This window comes from Vollenhovia emeryi, unplaced genomic scaffold, assembly GCF_000949405.1.
Source record: "Vollenhovia emeryi isolate VEMERY1.0 unplaced genomic scaffold, V.emery_V1.0 DF939126.1, whole genome shotgun sequence".
NCBI classification, from domain to species: domain Eukaryota; kingdom Metazoa; phylum Arthropoda; class Insecta; order Hymenoptera; family Formicidae; genus Vollenhovia; species Vollenhovia emeryi.
The window spans coordinates 1,514,490-1,539,990 of record NW_011967240.1 but is presented as its reverse complement, the minus strand read 5'-3'; the positions used below and the strand labels follow the sequence as shown (position 1 = coordinate 1,539,990).

At 45.2% G+C, this 25,501-nt stretch overlaps 1 protein-coding gene and 1 non-coding gene across 2 annotated transcripts in view; both read left to right on the top strand.

Annotated features, from left to right (window-relative positions):
- LOC105568986 (MOXD1 homolog 2) overlaps positions 1 to 25,501 on the top strand; it is a 211,739-nt gene that overhangs the window by 112,989 nt on the left and 73,249 nt on the right. The window contains exon 2 of the mRNA XM_012025097.1: positions 595 to 903. Coding sequence (XP_011880487.1) covers positions 622 to 903 — 282 coding nt within the window. The 5' untranslated portion in view covers positions 595 to 621. The remainder of the gene's footprint in view (positions 1 to 594; positions 904 to 25,501) is intronic.
- On the top strand, positions 3,697 to 3,768 carry Trnas-aga. Its single transcript has one exon. It is a non-coding gene; the product is annotated as a tRNA-Ser (tRNA).

Genomic DNA, 25,501 nt, shown 5'->3' with positions numbered 1-25,501 from the left:
CGATTTAAACACGGCGGATATCTTGAAAACCGTCCGCTGCGTAACGGCCAACAACGGTGATACGGAACACACGATCATCGCAATATCGAAGAAAAATATCGACGGCATGTTCAATATTACTCCCGTTTGAGAGCTCCACGATTTTGTTGTCTTTAAAAATGCGACCAACTGGAACGTACATTGTTTCTTCTACATTTAGCATTTTATTGCAATTACCGCGCAATTTCCGGAGAGCGTTTAAAGGTGCAAAATTATAGCAATATTCTGCGAATATTTATTAAATTTTTCATCATCAACGTAAAAGCGTTAAACGAGTAGTAAGTCATTTTTATCGAACGGCAAATCATATTTCACAATTTCAGTTTGCGTTATTATTAATGATGCAGTGAACGTCATTTGTAATCGTTTAATTTTCTATGAAATTCCGCGTTTGGAGAAACTCGGAGTATCGTGCCTCGTAATATGCGGGATACATTATGTGAATAAACGTTATTCCTCGGTCCCTTATCCATTAAGCGGATTACATCTCTAAGTAGCATAAATTACCTCCGTAAATAAGACAGTCGCCTCAGGTATGCGTCACTCCTGTTTCAGATGTTTTGAGCAGCACCGCACGGAAAGATGAAGACTGCGGTCGGCTCGTTTCTCCTCCTGCTCGTCAGCGGTGTCGTCTCCGTCGAGTGGAAGCACAGTGCTGTCCTGGATAACAATTTCTTGGTGCTCTGGACGCCCAATGAGAAGGACGTTACGTTCGAGATCCAAGTGAAGACCCTCGGCTACGTCGGGCTCGGTTTCACGAAGGTTGAGAAGGTCGAGAAGGTCGAGAAAGTCGACGGCGGCGCGGGAGCAGGAGCTGACATGGTCATCGGATGGGTCGATAACAACGGTCAAGTCCACCTTCAGGTGAGTACCTTTTTACACGGTATCGGGTAACATCTGATTTCTTGCGGTCACCAGCAAATCTTCCCTGGCCATCTCGTCCGACTGTGTTCAAGTACAGATGTGCACTTGCGCATCATCATTGCGAACGAATGTATTTGCGACATGGAAAAATAATGATCCACGTTACATGTGTCTAAAAAGGTATCCGGTATCCCTGATGGGAAATCGTACAAAAACCGCCGTTTCTTACAGCTCTCGGAGCTTCAACATTGAACGTATTGATTTAATGTAGTGACGAAAATTTAATCTCCGTCGGATCGAAAGTCGTTTGAAATATGTAGACGATATGGTTTTATTCAAGTGATCTCGTTCATATTATTTTACGCATAAATTTACACTTTCGTAAAATAATCGATAAAAGACTCGCCACTGTTAAATAATCTTTTAAACGAGACTCGCCGACGCGAAATTTATCATTTATCGCAATTTATTATTAAACTTTATAATAAAGGAACGTCGATACACTGCTGTACTGTTGATTCCTATCGTTTGGACACACAAAGAGGTGCAAATGGAAATAGTTACCGCGTAGAGCATTCACATTAAAGCTCACTGATATTTAAATCAACCACGCCGACATCCCGCTTGTGTACGCAAAGTGCCGGGGGGAGGGGGGGGGGGGGAGAAAAAGGGGCGAGAGTAATCGAGAATAATTATTTCCGTGCTACTGATCGAGTGGAGTTCCCTCTTTGAATATTGTAAAGTCCGCCCTGGCACGCCAACATCGGCGATGGAACGCGCTTAATGGTAGTCATTCGGGAGATAAGTAATGGCTCTCCCGTTTCGATCGGCGCATCGGATAGTTATCAATCATGCCCACTAAAGCCGGCAGCCTGTCATTACGCGTTCTCCTCATTTTGCATGACACTCGGTACATCGAGGACTCGCCCGCGGAGGCGACTGCCTTATGTAATTTTTCCGTGAAAATGTGGTTCCCATATAACGTGCTCATCATCCCGATGCTGTTCATCTTCGTCGCGACGAAGAGAATCTGCGCGGCTATAAAATAAACGTGGTCTCCGTTCGGATAATCAGACTGTATTTAACACAGTGGCTCTCTTCTCCTGTTCTCTTTCTCTCTCTTTAAAATATGAACATATTTAATATGTACGTTCCATACAGAGCACATTCAATCTTTGATCATAGAAAGTGAAGAATTCTCCGAGTGACGCCCAGAGATTGATGCCAACCCTCCGTTTGTAATTTATTATGAAATTCCTTGAAAAGGACCACAACCCGTATGGTCGAAACGTCGGAATGAAACTAATAAACCATCCGCCAGCCTAATGTCGTCTAACAATTCTTTTTACTGTTAATTATCCACTGGCGATTCACATTCTTTCGTTGAAAGTGAAGAAATCGCGTGGTATTTTGACGAATGAGAAAATGCAATGTTACAAATAACAAAATGAATAGCCATCATTTTCCAATTATGTTGCGATGATCTCGCTCGAGATCAGATCGATGTAGATAACGCGATCCGTATCATCTTCGCTGAACTCAATAAAAGAAACGCTGACGATCACGTAGCTTCGGCCTCGCCGTTTAATTCCGCGATTGCGAGGCCGAGATCCGCGAACTTCCCCCGGATATATCATGAGCTGTCCGCACTGCGGTTAGATCCAACGCCGCCGTAATAGTTCGGAGTTAATACTGTGTGCATGTGCGACGTGAGTGCCGGCGGTGATGGTTCTTTGAATAACAAGGCGTCATTCAAAGGGACGCCGACGCGCTTATGGCACGCCAAAGGGAGAAAAGCTCCTCCGGGCCGGGCGTAATCTAGTTCGCGCGATTTCCACGTGAACGGCCAGGAGAATTCTGTGCCAAGCCGCGGCGTTATTTTCGACCGCGTTTTTTTTCTCCTCTTTTAATTTAAAACGTCGTTAGTCGCGCATTTGGGGACGCGGGTCCTCTCTCGGAGAGACCGGACGCGACGGGGATTACACGCTATCCACCCTTTCATCAGCGTTACGCAGCCGTTGACAGTTTCTGGTCTGCTTCTTTACTGTATGGCCAGGGGATAGGTGCGTCGTTTCTTCTTCATCTTCTTTTTTTCCCCCCTCGCTCTCTTTCCCGTCGTATCTCTTTCGTGCGAGCGGACTGAATCAACTGAGAAAGGGGAGAGCGCCGCTTGTCGCGTCGCACAGGCTTTTTTACCGTATTTTTACCGACCACGCCGCGAAACATTCATTTCGCTCCGCCATTATTCCTCAGTTATCCCCCTCCATAGATTTATCAGCAGCTACTTTGCGCTCGGCTTTTCGTTGCATGTTAGGCGTCAAAGGAACACCGCAAATGCTCCCCCCCCCTGTCCATTTTTATTTCGGTGGGAGCGTGTAATGCTGGCGTTATTAAATTTCTCAGCGGGATTATAACGCGTTATACCAGATAGATTTTTATGAAGTCAAAGAATATTGTGATAAAGCTGTTCCAGCGACGGTATAAAAGAAACGCGATGAATTCGCGCTCTTATAATTCTCGTAATAATTATATAATATCACACATTGCTGAAATCATAAAATAGATAGCAGTCTAATTGACAATTGCATCATAATTATGTAACTAATAAGAATTCTTCAATGTCTCAAGCGATAATTAATAACGTCAGTGTTTTCTTGACCATACCTGGCATTTTTAATAATATACAGACAATTTATTGGACCTCTAGGTGGACGTCTCGCCAAAAAAAAGTCGAAATATTATAGACACGTAGACGACATCTTTATACTGTTATTGCGACAAGTGTTATCATATGCCTCGGTGGTCGAATTGGCGAGACGCCCGCCTAGAGTGTAGGAGGTCCAGGTTCAAACCCTGGCTGAGGCAATATTTTTCGCAATCAATTTTCTGTATTATTAAAAATGCCAGGTTACATAATTAAACACTTACACTGATAATTATGTAAATTGTATACCGCCGGTCAATGCTGACAGCTTTATCGCGCCTTAATTAATATTTTGTCGATTACTATAAAAAATATTTGACTAACGGACCGCGCGTAGTTAACATAATAAAAGCTTGAGACGTAAACTTAATTATTTGAATATTCCGTGGCATCCGCGATATTTAAATTTCTAATAAGGAAAGACACGATTTCTCGCTCGTCCTCATTTCAAAGAACGCGGATCCGCTTTTGCAACAAATGGACTGCTTATATTTATGCGATCGTGATTGGTAGCGCTGGGCACATCACGTTTACATTATAGAGACCTCCCGACGTTTCTTACAAAATGGAAAGCAGTCGTAACCGGGGGAGGACGGGATATAGGAAAGCAATCTTCCACGACGAGTATCGCGAGGGTCGACCGAGAGTGGTTAGGTGGGTAACGCATAGATCGGTATCTACGTAGGTATCTTTATGTCAGTGTTTCCCAAATGGTGTTCCCCGGGACGGCGAATAAAATAAAACTGAAAAAAATTTAATCTATAGTCTCGTATCATTTTATTTATTCAATTTTTACTATTTCCATCGTTTCCTGTAGCTTGTATACGGATGCTCTGATATCGTTTCCTTTTTACGAAACTTGAACGACGCGGTGTCTGAAAGGAAACGTATGGCGATCTAAAGTCGAGTATGCATCGTTGTACAAAAGCGAGATAAAATACGGAGTCGACAATGTCGCGGGTATACGAATTTGGCAGGCGGTCAGTTATTGCGACTTGATTGGGCGGCTTTATCGTTTTCTCGCAATATACACGCGGATCGAGCACAGATACGTAATGCATGCGGACTGATGAAAGCTGATGCGTGCAAGAGTCGCGGGAAGCGGCATTAGAGGATGAGAAAAAAAAAATTGCCGGCCGTCCTTTGAAGTCGACGCAATTACGAGCCCTGTGACGTATCCCGAGGAATTCAGTCGCCGTGTAACAAATTGGGAAACACTGCTCCACGTGGATGGATAAGGCGGAGAGGAGATAGTCGGACTGCAGATCGCGTCCGTCTCGCGTGTCCGCAATTTTTCCGGCGGAATCGTTGCTCGCTCGTTCCATAATGCATGCCGCAACGCGCGCAATGCTGTACGGCGGTGCGGCCGCGTCGCCGGACGTTCTCATACGCCTCGAAGGAGAAGAGGGCCGATAGAGCGACGGCGGAGGAGGTCGCGGGAGGGACGGCGGCGGCGGGGAGAGAGAGAGAGCGGAGGAGCGAAAGAGAGAAAGACTGGCATCCAATAGGAGCGAGAAGCTTTTTCGTTATGATCGTAATCTTAGAACCAGACCAGCCGCGGGCATCCGGACCAGCCGGACGACTGCTACTCCGCTCGATTTCTTACTCGTCTCGCGGCCGTCCCTCCCCCCCCCTCTCTCTCTTCCCCTCCGGTCGATACGCGACTTTAATCCCGCCGTTTGCGGGGGCGATATACACGCATCCGAGAGCATGCAATCCGATATGCACGCCGCGCCGAGATCGCCCGAGCCGTTTGTCCACCGTTTGCCGGGGACTTGGCCGGCGTGTAACGAGCAAAATCACTTCTGATAGCGCATGCCATGTGAATTACACGCGCGAAGCGGGCGGATCCCGATCGCGGCTTGCTGAGAAATTTCCGCGGTCGGCCGCCGCCAACCGCGGGTGCTCGGCGTGCACTCCCTCGTCTGGCAGGGCACGAGCGATTCTCGCGCAGCTCAACTATACAAGTGAGACATAATAAGCAGTTTGAGTGACCTGCGAGATTCTGCGAATACGCAATCGGGTATCGAGATTGAAAAATCTTCCTTCGCGGGGATGCGCGCCGCGCGGCGTTATAAAACTGCACTCGATTGTTTTGCATGGTAAATCTCTCCGCAGCCAGACGCGCGTCCAGCGCTGACTGTTTGCTGAATAAATGATGCAGCCCGTAATACCGCTAGTCGCAGTGCGCTACTCGTGAAATTCGTGCGCATAACTGGAATAACGGATGAAAGAGAAGCGGATGGGGGGAGAGAGAGAGAGAGAGGAGGGGGGGACAGGAGGATACGGCAAATAACTGGATGAATTAATAAAGTCGGCGCAACAGGGAGATATCGCTAAATCATAGAAGACTCGCGGGATTATCCGTACGCGCGCGTACGACCGGGCTAAAGCGAAATAAAGCGCGAATCGCGCATTCGGCGTCCTACGTCAAGTGCGAGCGACCGCTCGTTCGCATAATCCCCCGTAATGCGCCGGCAGATTGCATTTTCAACGAGACCAAATAATTGCGTCCAATTGCGAGGTGTTTAATTCGTTAGGTTTCCTCGCGTATTGTTTCGCGGTATGTCGGCGCGGGCGCGGATGGCGCGGCAATAATCGCGGACAGCTTTATTAAAATATTTCGCGCGGTTTTCCCTCGCGACACGCCTCCCCCCTCCCCCCCACCCCCGCCCCGCGCCGCCCATCGCCCGCGGCGGTCCTTTGTCGTCGATTTGTATCGCCGCACTCCGCGGCTTGCGTCGCTTTGCATTTTAATAATGCGGCCGATAAGCGACGAGCGATGAGGATTAATGCGGGGATTCCTCCGCAGCCTCCGCGACGCTCCGAGCTATCGCGCGAGCTTTCGCGCCCGATTTACCGTGCCGAGATGAGATTTTTAATATCTCGTATTGTCGCGCAAAGCCCGGTATCTCGTTAAAGTAACTGGGAAAACTTGCCGTCCACTGTCCGAGGGGGTATAAGCGTGCATACGTAATCTCGTATATAACGTAATCTGCAAATAGCCGGACACATGTCTTTTCACGCGTCAAGCCCGTTTCGCGTGCTTGGTCAACGACTCGCGGTTATTGCTTTTGTAGATCATACCTATAGCACCGTAACTGTTAGGCGAACGCTTTTTACTCGATCCTAACTATAATAATGAACTGCAGTTAGTTGCTCTTTGTTCCAGTTCACAGCTGTGTTCCGTGAACGGAACGAATTCTGGTCGGATGTCACTTTCTAGATCGCGCGTAATAAAAAGCCCCAGGCTCGTGTTTAAATGATGGCCCTCGCTGACGAACTTTCGTCAGCTGTGCTTTTCTCGTTCACACAGATGTGCAGTAACGAGTACTACTTAACTGTATTCCGTAACTTTTTCCCCTCTCATGATTATACAATGGGCAGAAATGATATATTTAGAGAGCGGAGGGTTGATCGGTTGCAATCGACATTGGCAAAACTTTAGGTACTTGCAGCTCACGGATATTATTATCCGCTCCCCGCGGATGGCTGCCGGGGCGCGAAGGGTTAAATCACCTCTTGCCGGCGCGACAGGGGGTGTGCGGCGCAGGAAAAACGAGGAAATGATAAAAGCCCGCCGGCGCGACGTCCTTGCGTAAAAATGCTAACGATGCATCTGCATACGGCGGCGGCGATGCACCATTGCGGAGAGCCAGGGGGCGGCGGAGGCTGGATAGCAAACGGGGAGGGCGGCGGGCGAGCGGAAGGGAAGCGCAGCGGGGTGAAATGACTGCGCGCGCGGAGGCTATTCCCAAGGCACTCCTGCCACGGGATTCCCCCCGATGCGATTTTAGCCGAGGCAAATAGGATTCAGCGTAAATGCAGTCGCATGTACAACGCGTAAACGTGTATGTGTGTACGAGCTCGCGCTCGCGAGCGCCGTCGCGGCACTGTTTGAACCTTCTGGCCCCCCCCCCCCCGCCATTCCCCGTCCGCAGAGTCGCGCGCGATGGAAATCCGTGGCAGAGCGAATGCGCGAAATTGCGGCGGCTGAGGATCGCCTGTCCCGACGATGAGCCTCCGGCCAACTCGATTCCATCCTCGGAGTTCGCGCCGGGTGCTTACCGGGTCAGAACCCGGGTGCTGGGCTGTTATGGCACTCGGAACGAACTCTTGGGATCGCCTCGCGCTTCGTATGCCCGGAAGGAATTCTGGAACAACGTCCTGGAGTTCGTCTCTTTCCTTTTGTTGGCATAACATTGCCAACTGCCTTAACATGTCGCTCACGGTGCACGGTATAGTTGGAATCACTTTAGCGGCCGCGGTGTTATTCTATTCGATTATTAAAAAAAAGTCTTCTGATTCTGATCTCGACGCTGTTTTAGTTGAACGGCCTATTAGTGTCGAATGTGAGGCAACTACACACGTTTCGTGACGCTACAGTGACCATTTGGACACGCCTTCCCAGCCGCCATTGAGATTCTCTAGAGAGACGGACGTGGCCATACTTTTCCATAAGATAACACACGTGTAATTATTTTAAATCGTTCAATTGTGTCTTCCTGATTGCTCAGCCATGCGGATCAACGTTGCATACATCTCAAGATAAAATTGCGCTTTATTTGAAACTGTAATGACAGGTGATCATCATGATGCAACGATTACATCTAATCAGAAATGATATCTCCTATTATTCTACCTAGAACGGTGTATCTACGATACTTATAGCGACGCTATAGTCATTGTAGAGCGTAACTGACATAAGCCGGTGGATAATTGAAAGGTTAAACGCGTTAACCCGGTATTCTTAGCAACTTGAGAAATTGAATTTCAAACTTGAAAGAAATCTAACGTATAAAGATTGTTTCTTTCCATTTTCCTGAAAAAAAAAAAAATTCAATTAGCCGTTTCGCTTCGTGTCTCAATTGGCATTATCGATCGCCCGCGGCGCATGTACACCCGCGAGATGAACTTGGAAAAGTCGTCGGAGATCGTATCGCTTAGCCGGCCCGACGTTGGGAGGCAATCACGCGAGAAACAATACGAGCGAGCGATAGGCAGGTCAGAGAGGAAGGGGAACGAGCCGGGGCCGTGCTCGCGGATGATAGATCGCGCCTCGTCCCGATGGATATAGATCGGCACTTATAACTCTTGGCACTTGTGTGGCGAGCGTGGCGCAGAGAAATGTGCGCTGCTTAGCAAACAAATGAACGAAAAGATCCGAGTTCAAATCCAACCACGGACACCGCTGGTCTTTTTCGGACGCCACCTCTCGGAGGGAAAAGGCGACCACCGAGAGTATCCTGTCGCGCATACCCCTTTCCAGGGGGACTTTCCAGGGGGAGGGCGCGTCCCCTGGGTGGTGGATGGGCAAATGCTCTTCCAACCGAGCTGTGCAGGCCCACAAATACATGAGCGCTAGAAATTGGGTAGACTACTTGGCCGAGTATTTTGAGGGAGAGCATTTCGAGATAAACACACTTGTGAGTAACGTACGCTTTTTATACGAGTCTTCTTCTTCAGCCTGTGGACGACCTCTTCCATTTTGGAAGGTTTTTGGCGAGGGAGACACCGCTGACCAAAATCTTGTACACCAATGCCCACTATTGCCCAGTGGGCATTACTTTATCTTATTATGTTATTTTATCTTATTTTATCTTTATAATGCCCCAGCAAGGCCTAATGCCCAAACTAATGCCTAGTAATGCCGCAAATTTGTACACCACAATGCCCTCAGCGGTTTCCCCCTCGGTTTTTGGCATCGAAACGCCGCGCTTGCCAGGCGCAAGCGGAAGGTCCCAGGTCCCGGTCTAGTCATATAAAGAGCGTATGTCACCTGTCAAAATTTTTCCCCTCAAAGTGCTCGCACCAGTGGTCTATTCAATTGTTAGTGCTTACGTTTTCTAGTTATTTTTCTCGCTGAAAATTAACAAGTCGCGCGTCTTAGCGCTTACCTCCCCGAAGATATACCTCCATTTATTACCATGGATCCGGCACGTGTCACTTCGCGCACGCATCGGTTCGTCGAGCGAAAGAGGGCCACTTTCCCGGTAAGTTAGACCCTGCCGATCGGCGGCGCGATACTGTCAAAATTCCCATACGCGGGGCGTGAACGAGCACTCTATTGGGACCACCGGAATTATTATCCCTCGACTACCGCATGTGCGCCGCAGAGTCGTTTAACGGCGATCCTCTTATTCCCCCTCTCTCTCTCTATCGCCGTCCTATCGAGTCATATTGAAAACGGGCGGCGGAGTTTAAATAACCGATTGTAAAAGATATCGATTACTTGTCGCCGCTACCCTCCGGAGACACGGAAAATAGCTCGTTAACCTTTCCAGGGGCTAATCTATCAATGAACCTCTGATCTTTACAGGAGCGCGATAAATATGCTGACTTTTAACAAGCCCCGCATGTTTTCGATTTCAGAAATATATTGGCATTTGGTTGAAATTATTTATTGAGGTATTTTAGGCGTGACATTACTTAAACTTTCAAGTAACAATTACACGCAAGTAATCACTTGTTAATTTGATTTCTGTATAACGCGGTGGTTTTTTGACGAGTACACTTTTTCTGTTCCTCGTTTGATTTAGTCTTGACCTCGATCCACCGGCGATGAGGACCGATAAAGTTCAAGTGTCGAATGTGTTATTACGTAGATTGCAGGCGGATAATCTCGCTCAAGCTGCGCACGACTCTTTTTCGTGGCCGTTTACGAGAAACGACGATGCAAATACGCCGGAAGGCGTTTCTTCGCGACTTCCTTCGAAAGTGGCAGATGGTAGTTTTGCACCGACACTGTTTCTATCAGGCTTTAGCTCCTTTTTTTAGATCGCTGAGAGAGCCATATGTTTTTTTAATGTCTTCGCAGCTAATGGATTACACATGCGCCGGGAGAAAAGCAACAAGCACTCTAAAAAAACGTTCGCGCTCTTACAAGGAGTATAAATCGTAGGAATAATTGTTGCTCGCTAAAAATGAGATTTTCTACGAAAAGGTTAATCCGGGAGTTAACCTCGTTGTCTAAATGGCAATCGAAGAGAGTCGTACTGTTAGAGATTATTGCTAGATGATGATTATATCCATGACAGCAATAATTAAATAAAAACATAGCAGCAAGTGGTTTGCGCGATGGATGAAACGCGATTAAAAATGTATCGAGTGCGTTATCGACCAACTGTGACCTAATACACCGGCAAATAATTCCGACATCCATAATTTGGGTCAATTATCGTGATTATTTTACGGAATCCATCCGGTCAGATATGCGCGATCCGTATAAAATAATAATTACTGAGGAAGGTAGAGAGAGGAGGGAAGATCGATTCGACGGGACTGATTAATATCGCGAGAGGCGTCGCGCGAAAATCGCGGACCCTTCGAATATGCCCGCTCGGTTATCGCTCGCTGATATGCCCGTGACAAGCGATCCGATACGCATGCAAATTCGCGGCGTGGCGCGAGGGCGCAGTTATTGAGCCGTAAAATACGATCTATCGATAAATAACGTCGACCGCCGGCGATTATGCCAAAACGGAGCAATCCGACGCTCGCGAGCGTCGGAGATACGTAACTGTAATTGATTGTCGCTTTATGGCAATTTAAAGCGAGACGTCGGTCGCTGTTGCAACGGTATCGATAAATCGGCGAACGGCGGACAGTCGCGGCAAATACACAAAATACGTTTTCGCGAAATTGCATGCTGCATCACGGTACCACGTGAAGTTCCGAAACGAGAATACCGATACATCCGAGTGTCACTCCCGGAAGTTGTGCGCTTCGTTCCACTTCGAAACAAACATAATTCGAATACCTCGAATGCCTCAAGTATGAAGATAAATTTTCTCATTTTACAAATTGGACTCTTGGGTCTCGCACGGGAGCGTCTTACGCGCAGGTCGTCCCAAGGGAGGTGGGATAAAAGTCGCCGAGATGATTTGAGAAAATTGACAGGCAGTTAACTAAACGGGCGAAAGTAAATCAAAGCTGTCGGCGTAATATTTTACTTTCGAGACAGCGGTGGATGCCATTAATTCGCAATTAGTCGGAATTAGACGCGGCGGAATAAGTTTCCGCGAGCGAAACGAGGATTTGCCGAAACGCCGATGCCGTGGTGTGCGAGGGAAAGTTACCGGGGTCCGCCAAATTGGGTTCAACTTCTATTGGCTGCTCCGCACGACGACGGTACGACTCATCGATCGTGTTGCGGCTAAGCCAATTACCGATACACCGGCTTTGTCTTCGACTCCATCCACGGCGGGTGTCCCTTTAATGGCTGATGCGATAAATAAAGACGACCGCTTTTTAAGTTTTAATGCCATCGTTCACTCTTGCGATCTCTCTCGGCAGTCACGAGCGAACGTGTCCGTCTATTTGGGAATCAACCTGAAGATTTTATGACGACGAATTGGGATCATTCGATTATTACACCATGATTCTCGTTTCCGTAATACCAGCTCTCGGCTTGCATTACGACAGCTAATTTGCTGATTGTAATCTATTGAATAACAAAATTTAATTTTCGTACACAGCCAGAAAACAAACCTGGTTTGAATTTGACCTTAATAGACTTTTATTCAATTTCAAAGAAATGATTTCTTTGCCTCAATCACAGGTTTATTTGATTGAAAAATTCAAAATCGCGTTTCGATAGTTCTGTGTACAGCCGACAACCCGTATCGGTGCGCAGTTCTAGTTGAAAAATAAACGCGAAGATGTTATAAGTACTGCTTATTGCGATAAATATTATCACATGCCTCAGTGGTCGAATTGGTGAGACGCGTAGAGTGTAGGGAGGTCCAGGTTCAAACCCTGGCTGAGGTCATATTTTTCGCAATAAATTTTCCGTGTTAAAAACACGTTGCCAGTTATGGTCGGTTGAAAGCTTAATTATTGTTAGTCATGTACTGGCGTCAAATAATTCTCGATTTTATTTGATTGAGACTGGAATTTTTAGAAGAATTCATATCTATTTTTTCAAATCTAGCAAATATTTTAATAAAAATTTTGTAGTTTCAAAGAAACATGATTTCAACGTACCTATCTCATTTGCTTAACCTAAATCTTTTCTCTGGGTGCATGCGCTATTAAAAGGAACGAAGGATACTTCGAGGGAAGTTAACTTTTTTTGTTTACGCATCTTCAGTTATGCAATTATTCATCATTTGCGCGCGAGAAATAATCGATTTTAATTAATCCGGTCTAACAAGTTACGAGGAAAGAGAATACTCGATATGAATGCTCGATATATAATCCCGAGCTCATCTCCCGGTACATTTCACCGCCGGTAGAGCAACCCTAGCACGTTTTCTGAATGCGAATACTACATTTGTAATTGGTTCACCGTGATGAGCTTAACCACCATATAAATTGACTAGAAGAGCTCACAACCGGTCTTTAATATATGCCTTTCTACGCCGCGACGTAACGTGAGCCCCGCGATAACTACCGCGAGCGCTTTTTGCTGATCGTGCGCCAGCAATAATCTGCTTCACATACGTGTTCCGGCGTCATTTTATGGTTTCGCGATTTGCTGCTCTACTCTATCGTGACACTAGATACGCTAACGTTATCGTATTTTGAGATTGTTCTGCAATTTTATATTTCATCGATTCTCGTCGCGTCTATCACTGCCAAACATGTCCACTCTAAATTCCGCGAAATTATAACGGAAAAAAGTCACTTTTTTCCACTTTGAGTAAACGTGAAACTAAAGAGGAATTGCGTATACAGGACATTGTCCTGATAATAACGTCCTGGATAATAAATAGAAGGGAAATTTAGCAAATTTTTTATTTTTTCCCTGATATATTGTAAAAAAGAATTTATCACCTGGAAGACAATATTTTATTAGACAAGACATGAATTTATCGCAGTTACACGCGGTACATTTACCGCGATAGTTACCGCGTCTATCCACTCCCATATTGCTCCGCAACAATTAGCGACAAATATATTAAACTTAATATCGAACTGTGTAATCGAGACGGAAACCGCCGAGTAACCGAGGTGACTGAGATACTTTAACAGATTGAGCGACAACAGGAAATCAGTTGCCACGATCACGTAACTCTTGTCCACTTTAAATATACACTGAGAAAAAATTTCATCGGATAAACCAATTAAACAGCATTTCCGACGGTTAATTTTTCCGATTACGGTTTCCGATTAAATTATGAATACATCCGATGAAATGCAGTTACCGATGAAACTTGATTGAAAAATCGATCACATTTTTTATCGGATATACAATTTAATCGGATATAACCAAATCCTTTACAATATCCGTTATAATGTCTGTCTTAACAGTATAACCATTACCGGTCCTACTTATATGTATAAAGGATTTTATATAATGAATAAAGTGTCATATTAAGAATTCCACCAGTCATGCTTAAATCAAACGGACATATGAGAAATCCGTTTTAATATTGAATATCCGTTATATAACGATAATCCGAATATAACGGAAGTATAATTGTCCTTTATACATAAAACGGATATGTTTTGCAGTGTATAAATTTGGCGGGCGGTCGTGATTTTTCGCGCGTTTCGAAGGGGATTGCTCGTTATGAAAATTATAACAGTTACGTAATGACGACAAGGAACTCGTCATCTAATAAACTTCACTTTCCTTCTTTTTTGTTTATGTCATGACGCACAGGTAAAGCCCGCGAGTGACGGCGAGTGGTACGCCGTGAGAAAGCGGAAATGAAGGCCGTGTGAAGTTTCCTCGTCGATAATCGAAGGAAACTCCCGGCAGCGGCCGGACGATGCGGTGCGCCCGTGCCGCTGCACTTGTCGATGTGAGGCACTTTAAATACCGTCAGCGGCTGTCCGTCGTTTTCACGCTAGCGTGTGGGAAGCCACGCGAGTGTCGACATCGCTCAAGTGGCCCGGGACTGACGTTTATCGTGCCATGCCGTCAGCCCGATCTTCTCTCACCCTCTATTATCGCCGCGAGTTATTTGGATCGTTATTGATAGACTCGTTACGACAGCCGGGTTCGATGAAATCGGCATTCCTTCGCGCTAACGAAGGCGGCGAGGAGAGATCGTGGCTTCCTACTTACCGATATTCCATTCAACGTTGTTTTACACTACTGCAATCACAAGTGGACGAAGAAAGAAACAAAAGTGGAGTTTATACAGTCCACGATGACTGGCGACGAAAGGACGCGTGTAATCGTACCCTTTGATGTACGTGTATATGAACGGGAATAGATAAAAATGAAATAGAACAACATAAAACGTCAGTATTCTCTTGACCATATCTGGCACTTTTAATAATACGGAAAATTTATTGCGAATAATATTACCTCAGCCAGGGTTTGAACCTGGACTTTCTCTACACTCTGGGCGGGCGTCTCACCAATTCGACTACTGAGGCTTAAAATAGCATAAACTTTTAAGAAAATGGCAAATTCGCGCGCATGGTTTATAATAATCTTCGATTATTAGGCTATAATGTGTTATTAAGTGTAATTATTGAACATTTCGTATTAGTTTAACATAAACAATTTCGTTCAACTGCGAACCTGTTGGGCGGTAATACCTGTTGGTGTTTTATCAAAACGCTGCGGATAGGAAATTAATTACGGTCGTACTTTTCCGGGGAGGGTAAAAAACAGAAAGAACAGGCCAAGTCCTTGAGGAAAATCTTGCCGCTTACGGAACTGTCCGTGTCGGATGAGGCTCTTCAGACACTTTGGAGGCCACGATGCTGGTCGTGATAAAAAGAAATTAATCGCAGCTATCGTAGCGCCGTGCTATTACATGGTGGCAAGGAGAGAGTTAACGCAAGAAACGGTGGTTGAAGCGTTCGCCACGATTAATCCGCCTTTTTATGATATCACCCTCCTCTGCACTCATGCGATCCATAACCGTCCTGGAACTTAATCCAGCGCGGTGAGAGGACATACATTTGTTTCCTCCTTCTCTCTCTCTCTCTCTCACTCTCTTCCTCTGTTTTTCCTCTCTCGCGATACTTTCTTTCACGCTTGGATAACGACGGGCGCAGAGGAAATCCTTAATAATTGTTTTCGTTATTTCCTGTTATCCGTAAGACCGAATGAGAGTCCACGGGTGAGTGGGACTGGATGGCCCTAGAGCGGGTTGCTGGGACGATACAAAGGATCAAATCTGCCAGCTCTTAACGAGCCCTGGCTTAGGACGCGAATCCTCGGGGCGAAACTGGCTTACATTGGCGACTAGGTGGGTTGTCTCGGGCGGGAGGGACAGGAAGATGTCGTTGCAGCGCGAGGAAACAGATAGATAGAGACTTAGAGTTTTAGTCGGCGGATAGAGAAGGATTGCGGAGACCCGCTCTCTCTTCCGTCCTCTCTCCTCCCCCTATGTCCCTCTTATCCTTGCTCGTCCCCCGTATCTCCGGCTGTAACAAGCGCCAGTGTAAAGTCGACTTCGGCTGACTCAGCCTCGGCGAGGCCGTGTAGTTTTACCTCTTCTCTACGGCTTCGTGCAACCCTTTCCTGCCGTCCTCCCCTCCCCCTGCCTCACCTCCCGCCCTCGACTACCGCTACCTTCTCCGGCTTCGAGCCGTCCCACATCCTCTGCGACTTTCGCATTGTATCGAAATTCCCGAGAGCCCTGCACGGCTCTTGAGACCAGGCAAAAATGGTTGGCTGCTCTTCAAAGACGATGCACTCTCCGTTTCCCCTCTTCCACCAAAAAAGACTCGGGAGATTCTTTAATTGATGACGACTGGCGAGTAAGTGTTTCTTGAAATTTCACATATTCACGTATGGCTAGTCTCGTGTCAATGAAAAGGTGAGGGAAATTTCTACACGGTTAAGTTTATCTTTTACGGCTATATCGAATTTGATCTAATAATATGCGACGTATAGCGATTGAAGGGAATTAGGGCGTGATATACGGGTAATGCAAGGCTTAATGTACGTATATTATAGTCTTCACACGAACAACTTCGCAAGCCGAACGTATACTACCGCATACACGTACACCGAAGTTCGCGTGTGGGAACGTGTGTAGATACACCGCCGTTTGAAGTTTCAACGATCCCATTATTTTCGTCCCGAACAAACTTCCGCCCGGGAGCCTTCGCGTTCGCGCAGCGAATTCCATTAATTAATCTCTTAATGAGCGATGCTCGTTAAATCCGCGACGAGATTAAATAATATTTCTCGGTAGCGATTGCGTCTCGGGACTAGGGGAACCGGTCGAGTCGCCTCGTTCCCTTATTAAAGTCACGTACGGCTCATTATATTTCTCTCGCGGTGTATTCTCTTCTCTTTTTCGCTCTCTTTTTATCCTTTTCGGACGCACAACCGCCGCGCCACGTAACTTGGAGGTTAACGCTTGGCGAACGAAACGAGATCGCCGCGGCAAGATTTCAGAAACCGGCTACCCTCCTTCTCGCCCTCCACATGCGTGAAGCGTGCGTGACACGTTTTTACGCCTCTGCGTGGCGATCCGGTTGACGATGAGAGATTCCTCATTTTGCTCGCGCCGTCCGACGGCCGGCCGGCCGGCCGGCCGGTCTGGCTCGCGCAACAGCGTTGCGTGATTGATTTCAAAGAATAGGAATATTACTACGTGAACTTGTTTTCTCACCACAGAGGCGCGTTGTGATATAACGTTACACTTACGTCTTGCACATTCTTACATTCTTTTGAGAAAAGTCAAAGCTCTCGGACAAAAGGAAGATGTAATTCTTATCTTTTTCAGAAGATATTTGATTTGAAATGCATTTATATATTTGAATCAGTGAAGTAAACGTGGAACGTTTAAAACATAAGTGTAATGAATATCCGTGAAACGTAAACGTACAATTTTACGGATCAGAAGAACATAATGGCTGTATTATATTTCTACCTTTTCTTCTATCTACCAATTATCCCAGTCATCCTTATAATCATCGAGAATATACCTGCACGTGGATACACTCGATTTATAATACGTAGCTTTAGCAACCACAAATACGAGCCAAAGGTGGAACGTGGAGATACGCAGCTCGATTCGGAATTCGGAGCAACTCCCGCGAGATCTCAAAATAAAGAGCATCGTCAAATGTACACAGTACCAGAATGTACCTCAAGTAAAACAAGATTTACTTGAAACGATAGTTTATTTGAAGCATCGCTGGAATGTAGAGATAAAGTTTCAAGTTTAACAATAGCTATGCCAGTAAGATAGTGTTTTAGAAAATAGGACGTGATAAGATATTTCGAGACTGTAAACTAAATCAATTCGGAAATGTGCCAAAAGTACAGCTACATTTAGTAATAAGTCAATAATAATATTAAGAAGACGGAGTGATTAGTAGTATATAGTGGCACGATTTATAGAGATAGTACTTAACTTAATAAAAGAAAAGCGAAAAGTGTAATGTAACTAAAACGGCGTTGCTAAAAGTTGTTACGGTAATAATAGAATGAGATAAAATCAAGGTAAAACTAAACGAAATAAACCGAAGCGAAGCATTAAGGTTTAGTGCAGTTTGACGAAACTAACACAAAGAAGAAATTTTAAGTTCTTAATTGAACGTATTGTTCGCGAGGAAACGCAGTAGGTGTTGCAAGTTAGGCGGAATGTGCGCGCTGTCTGCATCACGACTCTCATCGCTCCAACCCTTCCCTCACTTCTCCTCTTACCCTCCAGGCTCTGTCTCATCTTATAAGGCAAACGTCCATATCGCGGAGTACAGCTGTAGCTGCCGTTGTTGCGGCTGCAGCCAACCAGCGCCGGCAATCTCGCGCGAATCTTTTCACCTGGTCAGTTTTCTCTACTTGTTCTCGCCTGTCAAAATATTCGCCTCATAGTCTAATTCCATTACAAACGAATGGAAGGGAATTGTCACTTTAAGCCGACCGTGCTAAACGTAAATTTGGTGAGACAGTTTTATATTTTCGTGGCGCGTAACGGTACATCCCGATATATTTTATTTCGTTTACATTTATTCCTGTAAAATTGTACTTTTATCAAAAAAGAAGTCGCGATAAATTTATCAATGTATTTCCTTCTTCTTACGGAAAGTATCTCTTGCTTTTACATTCTCTCGTGTCAAGATCGAAAATAATAATATGTGACATAGTAATAAAATTGTATAAGTTATGAAACGGAGCGCCGTAGGATGCCGTTTGTCTTTGTTCGTCGCATTGTTTGGAGCAAACATTTATGAGACGAAACTGAAGCCCGGGAAAAGAAACGGCAGGAAAAGCATGGCGGACGATGAATCCTCATTCATAAAGATAAGACCCTGGTAAACCTATATATATATTCACCGCGGTTTTCGCTGGAAACACGTATATCATGATTTACGAATTTGGCAATTTACCGCGACGCGCAAGTAAATATAGCAACGTATACAGTGCAAATTTGAATTTTGTGCGTACTCTATAAATATACATACTTCATTCCGATTTGAATAAAGATTAAGAGCTGAGAGCTGACAGCAGAGCTGCGTTCTGTGCAAACTTATGTCCGACATTGTTATACCGGAAACACTAATTTACGATCACGCAAGCTACGAGTACTTGGATAATAATTTATCTTGCACTTAAATAATTTTCAATGACGTCATATTCCGGTAGCAGGTATTAAGTTATAACATTCGTCACGTTTATCGTACGCGCGTTATCTGCGTGCAACGGCATCGCAGTAAGGAATCGCGGCGAAACCGCGGTGTACAGGCATCTCTACCCGGCCGGAGATTCCGCATCGCGCGTCCTTCTCTCCTGCCACCCCTCGCACGAGTTCTGTCTCATCTTATAAGGCGAACGTCCATATCTCTGGACCTTCAGCTGCTGCTGCCGCACTTGGCCTCCCGAAGAACTTTGGTCCCTCGAACCTCGCTCCCGTCCCCCTCCTTCTGTCTACCTTTCTCCTTCTTTCGAACCTCTTGGAGAACTGTGTACGTAAATGTGTATCAGGAATGATGCATGGAGGCCGAGATCAGAAAGGGAGGAAAGAAGAGGGGGTAAGAAGCGAAGGAGGAGGTCCAAGAGGGCACGCCGGAGACGAAGGGGAGGAACTAGTTATGGTAATGAGGAGATGCAATGATAGCTCAGCCGTTCGCTCCGAGTTAGCTCTCTCCCTCTCTCTCCCTCTCTGTCCTTTTTGCCTCGCTCGACTCTTTACCTTCGCTCTTGCCTTCGTATGGCGATGATCCCCGGGACCGCTTACGCACCTTTTTACGCCTTATTGTTCACCGGGACGTGGCTGTTATCCGCGCGACTCGCAATCTCCGCTGCGCGGCAATGTATGTGGAGCGCCCGCGCGCTCATACGTCGCATAATGGGACGGCTGCTCACTTTAAACACGGTAAATAACTCGCGCAGTGGCGCCGCACTATCTGTGACGCGGTATCCGCCGTTGTTTCAACGAGTGCTTTGCAGTTCCGGTGATCACGAGGCTAATTCTAATTTACAGGTTTTGCAGGAAAATTGGATAATTTTTTTTTACTGAAAATGTACACGCGCTTTCTTTGGTACTAAATTGAAAAGCAATGACACATAAAGAAGGCGGAGCAGATGCCGCTCAATACTTTCCTCGGGCACTTTCTTTTAAATTGGTTCTCTCAGACGTGATTTATCATTATTCGAAATTGATTAATTCTCCACCTAATTGGGAAGAAACAATTTAATCGGTGTTTACAGGCCGTAGCAACTTATTTTCGGGGCTCGCATTCCGGCCTTGCATCCGAAATAACTTTTTCGCTCGTTACGTCATTATCACGTGTTACAAATCTACATTTTTACACCGTGAATTAATTGATTGGACACCGATCTTGCCTTAAGCGCTCGGCGAAGGGATTCTCGTGGAGGATTCCGGGGGCGCGATAGCATCTTGGGAATCTTCGAATTCCTGAGCGGCGGCGAGAACGAATTGTCCGTGAATTGGACAAATTATCGGGCCGTGTCGTTTGCGTACGCGAGCGCCGTATTGTAATCGGCGTATGTAACATACTGTCGTCCGTGCCGGGTCCGCGCAGGCCCGCCTTGTTAAGATTATCAGCCCGCAGGAAGCCGCAGGCTGACGGTTTTCGTCGCCCCGGGATAAATTCCGGCTATTCGGCTACTTAACTCGTATTACGGCTAATTGGTGTAACGGCCACGTCCGTTTAATGGCTCGCTTTAACGACGCTTTCATTTCTAACTCCGGAGAAGCTCCGCCCGTAGTTCAGCGTCCGGCCCTCGCGTCCAATTAACGCACGAAATTGAACCGCGGGGAACACCCGGGATTCTTAAGGCACGAATTAATCGTTGATACGATTTATCACGACTTTGGCGCGCGGCGTGTAGAAAGACTGCCACGAAATTGCCGTCCCCGTCCATCTTCCGGATACGTTCGGATATGTAATAAACGGCTTTTCGCGCTTGCCGCTTGTTCCTTTATAGTTGTTCTTGATTCCCGATTAATATGAAATATCTTGATGCGCTTTATCCAAGTGAAATATCTCGAAGTGTTTTCCCATCGTTAACGTCCATCTTAAAATCTACTTGTAATTAGATTGTAAACGAATGAACTGTTTTGAATAAGCAAATGCATAAATTTCCGTCTAACTTTACCGTAAAGACAAAATGAATATTTGTTAAAAGATTTTCATTTTACGTGGTACGTTGCAATTAAGTGTTTTATTCTCGTACGACTTGGATTTTTAGTTTTTAATTGCAAGGATATATTTTTTTCCCCTTGTGCCATCTTCGTTTACGTTTTCCTTTTTCTTAGAAGGTCGTTCGGGTGTCAGGAGATTTATTTTTAAACGGAATGGCTCCATTTCCCGCGTGAATATAAATCATCTGGCAGACAATAATCGCGGTTGACGACAGACTACGAAATGAATTACTGCTTTGCCCGTTCTCGCGACGGTCGATGTGTCGCCCTCGAGATCTCCCTGTGCGTGTCCGGCAGCTGCGTCGTTTTCGCCGTTTGGGAAGAGATTCTCCTGCGTGCGGTAATGAGCCGCGATGAGGAGACGACCGGAGGAAAAACAAAAACGAGGGAGGAAGAGAGAAAGAGAGAGAGGAGGCCTTTTCTTTATTTCCTCCGACGAGACGAGGGCAAGAAGCGCGCCGAAAAGAGCGACGTCGAACTGCGCAATGTGGGAGGAAACGTAGCGTGATGCCGGCGGTACTTTGTCACTTCCTTTCCCTCTCATCCAATCCCTCGCCATACCACAGTGCGTATTTCTGAGTCGGCGAGAGCAGCAGTGTTTCTCCCTGGTGTCGCTGACAGTTTTGTTAGTCGAACGTCGATGTAGCGCTTTCGCAATGGCCGAACCAGCCTGACACGCGCATTTAGTATCCGCTTCGAGATAAAACGCAAAGAGGACTGGAGACGACAGGCCTGTAACAACGATCGCGCGCGCGAAAAGCTCGAATCCGCTTGCAAAGAAAGGTCCTCGGTGAATCCCCGAATTCCCGCACTGGGTTCCGATTCGTCGTCAATTCAGAAGAATATCTTGGGTGTTTTCTTTCTATGTAACGTTTTATCAAGAAAATCAAGAAAAAGCGATACCTTCGCATGACAATTGTGGAGGAAAGTCCTCTGTTGTGAGATTGAATTCTAATGTGAGATAGTAGGTTTTCAGCGTCAAAATTCAATCACCAATCTTTTTTTCGCAACGATCACACGATCTAAGAATCAATTCTCTACCAAATAGATTTCGCTCCAAGGGCAATAAATTCATGGTGGAACCAACAGATGATGCTTATTAATTTAGCAGAAACTCCGCTGTATCGTAATAGGGGACTTTCCTCTACGTACACAGATTGGTACGGATTGAGATTTGAAATTTGACGGCACGAAGCATGACAATTATCCGTTCTGAAATAATGAACAGTTGCTGGCTGTTTGACGGGAAGATGATGAAACTTGAACATCGCGGGCACTGAGTTGTAACCATTGATCTTCCGCGGTCTAACGTTATTTCCTTGAATGACGAACAATGAGCGACGGCTCGAATCTCGTTTGACGTATAACTGCGAATTACGCGCTCGCGTGTACATTTTCCCGCAGGGGGAAGTTGTATTCGAGCGGGATAATACATCGTTTCTTCCGTTAATGCGAATAGAGGAATAATGGCTGGTAATATGCAGGTAACGCCTTGTCTTCAATGTGCCGGCTCTCTCAAAGCAAGCTAAACTTTCCAAAACGCATTGCCGCAAACTTTACAGATAAGCTTCCCTTGTTATAACGGAAGATTCCTAAGGAGATTTTCCGCAATTAGCAAGTTTTTCGACATGCCGCAACATAGTATCTAATTTTATCCTCGAATGAAAGGATAATGTTTATTACTAAAATGATAATATTTATTACATATCGTTGCGACAAGAAGTTTCATGAAATCTTTTTGGATTTCTTTAGCTCTAAGCAGTATACGCGTTTATGTTTAATTAGAGTTGAATTTCTTAATGATTTATTCTAATCGATAAAACTTGGTTTTTAACACATTTGAATATGAAATCGTTCGCTTTACATATTTTATCTCGTAAATAAGTGAAATAAGAAATGCATAACTATTCTGTATCCTTTGCCGCTCGATGATCATTTTTGCAAAGGTATTGTTTGCGTTCACTCAACGCATTCACCCTTTCCCTCCTTTGGCCCATTCATCCGTAACTCGTTCGCCCAAAGTAAACCGTGCAAATTCGCCTTAATACATTCAGACAGAATTCCGCCGAGGGGGAATTCACTTTCGCGCGATCCTACGGTTTTCGAGCGGGGTAGAAATTGGCGGGAGTGACGTCGGGCTGACTGGAAGAACGGCATTTCCCCCGAGACAGATGGAAAAAGAGACGCGGCTGATGGAAGAAGGCTGGCGAGAGGAAAATGGGGGGCTAAATGGACGTCATCCGTCCAACCGCTAGGCAGTCCGGGTAAATAAGTTATCAAGAAACCCTTCCAGACATTTCGACGAGGAATTAGCGGAACGGAGCCCGATTTATCACGCGCCTTTGTATTGAAATTATCTTATCCCCGAGTCGAGCGAAGCAATCTTTCCGACTTCCAAGATGACATTAATTTGCAAAATAATGCGAGCGTATACTCGGCGTTGCTTTCTTCGATAGTAGCGTAGCTGCCATTTTTCTCGGAGCTTTCAATTTACTTGAAATATACCCTCATCTTTCTTCCCGCTTGAGGAAGAGACATAATTATGCATTTAACTCTTGGAATTTTGATGAGATATATTGTAACATTACTTTCGTGCTTATTTCAAGATAGAATCAACGAGCAATCTTGGACACATGCGCAAAAATGTAAAGAATGATTTAATAAGTCGAAATTTAAACTTTTCCTACCGAGAAATAATTATAACTGTCACATACGAGATAGATTTAATTTGATTTTATTTTTCCATCTCTACTGCTTGTGTTTTATCGTGTCGATCGATTAAAATTTCACGAATTTTAACGCGACGTCAGATCGACCCCATAAAACCACCGGTCGTAAATATCGCGCCTAGAAACGTTATGTTCCCATATAATTTCGTAGAAATTATTTTATGACGCGCTTGGACGCGTTATCTGACGCACGTGCATAACTCCACTGAACGATATCCCGTCGATCTTGATCGCGCGTTGCGTTTAACGCGACAGATATATTGTTTCAACATTAAACCACAAACCACACTCGACATTAAACGCAAATAAGAGCACCGCTTTGAGAAAAGTAATGTGGCACCAATTGCCGCAATATCGTCGGTTTGTACGAAAAGCCAATAAGACGTTTTGTCAATTGGAAAACTCAGAAAGGTGTTGGCTTAATTTTTTTTCTGTTTATTTTGTTCTTATTTGTAATTCTTAATTCTTCAACTTTTAGGAATATTATACTCAAGGAATATAAGAAAGCGGAAAAAGAAATTAAACTAAGATTTAATATCTTTTGAATATATTACAAACTTATGAGTGCAAAACAATATTTATTCGGATCTTTACTATTGCGAAATTAAAATTACACTTTTTGATTCTGTGCTTTGTACATTATTTAGAATTCTATAAAACGCCGGAAGAGGAACATAAAAATTTATATAAATTTCCAATTTTTAATTTATAATTCGTATCCTGGTAGCACGTAGTCTAGTAATGAATAATATTTTAATTGTAACAATATCATATTTAAAGAATATACCCTGTTAAATAAGTACGTGTGATTTAAATGACTCTTTTGTGCGCATGAAACTCTTTTGTGTGCATAAATAAACTGACCATGTCATTCGCTTTTTGCGGAAACTAGCCGGAAGCTTAGTTTAAAAAGTACGTCGACGTGCATAATACGCCATAGTTAAAGAAATATTAATGCTGGGGGAGAAAATATCAGTTTTAACTAACACGGTCTCACGTTAAAGCATTTAACGATCGTCATCGGCCGCGGTGTGATCTCGCGGCGGTCGATTCCGTCAGGCACGATCAGCTGGCCAGAAATGAAGCCCGAAGCGCGTATTGGCGATACCGGAATTGTGGAATATTCCGCGGCCCGGCAAATCGTTTTTCAATAATTGCTCGCCACCGCGCACCGCCAAGTGCTATCGCGAAGGCGATAGAGGGAAAAATGCTTGGTCGGATGTTCGCCTCTGGAAATTCGTGACATCAGCTCATCGCCCATCAGACCGCTTAATTGTAAGACAAAAACGAGTTTTACGTCTTCTTGATGTCGATATCAAGCGCGCGCGATACCCGCTAGAAAGAGCGCGAATCAATGCGCTCCTCGTCCTCTGCTTGTTTTAAAATCTTTTCCGTGAGATTTCAAAGAGGAATTAGATCATGTGTCACTTGGATATTCAATATTTTTCTACGCGAGAGAGATTATTCTATAGAGAGGGATTCTCTTTCCCGTATTTTGATCGCAATTGCCAGGAAGTAAAATAAATTTTCAACTAAATATTCAGAACATTGCTAAATTAATAAATGTCGTCGCGATAAACTTCTGTCACAGGTTCTAATGCTATCGTGAAATTAACATCGGATTTATA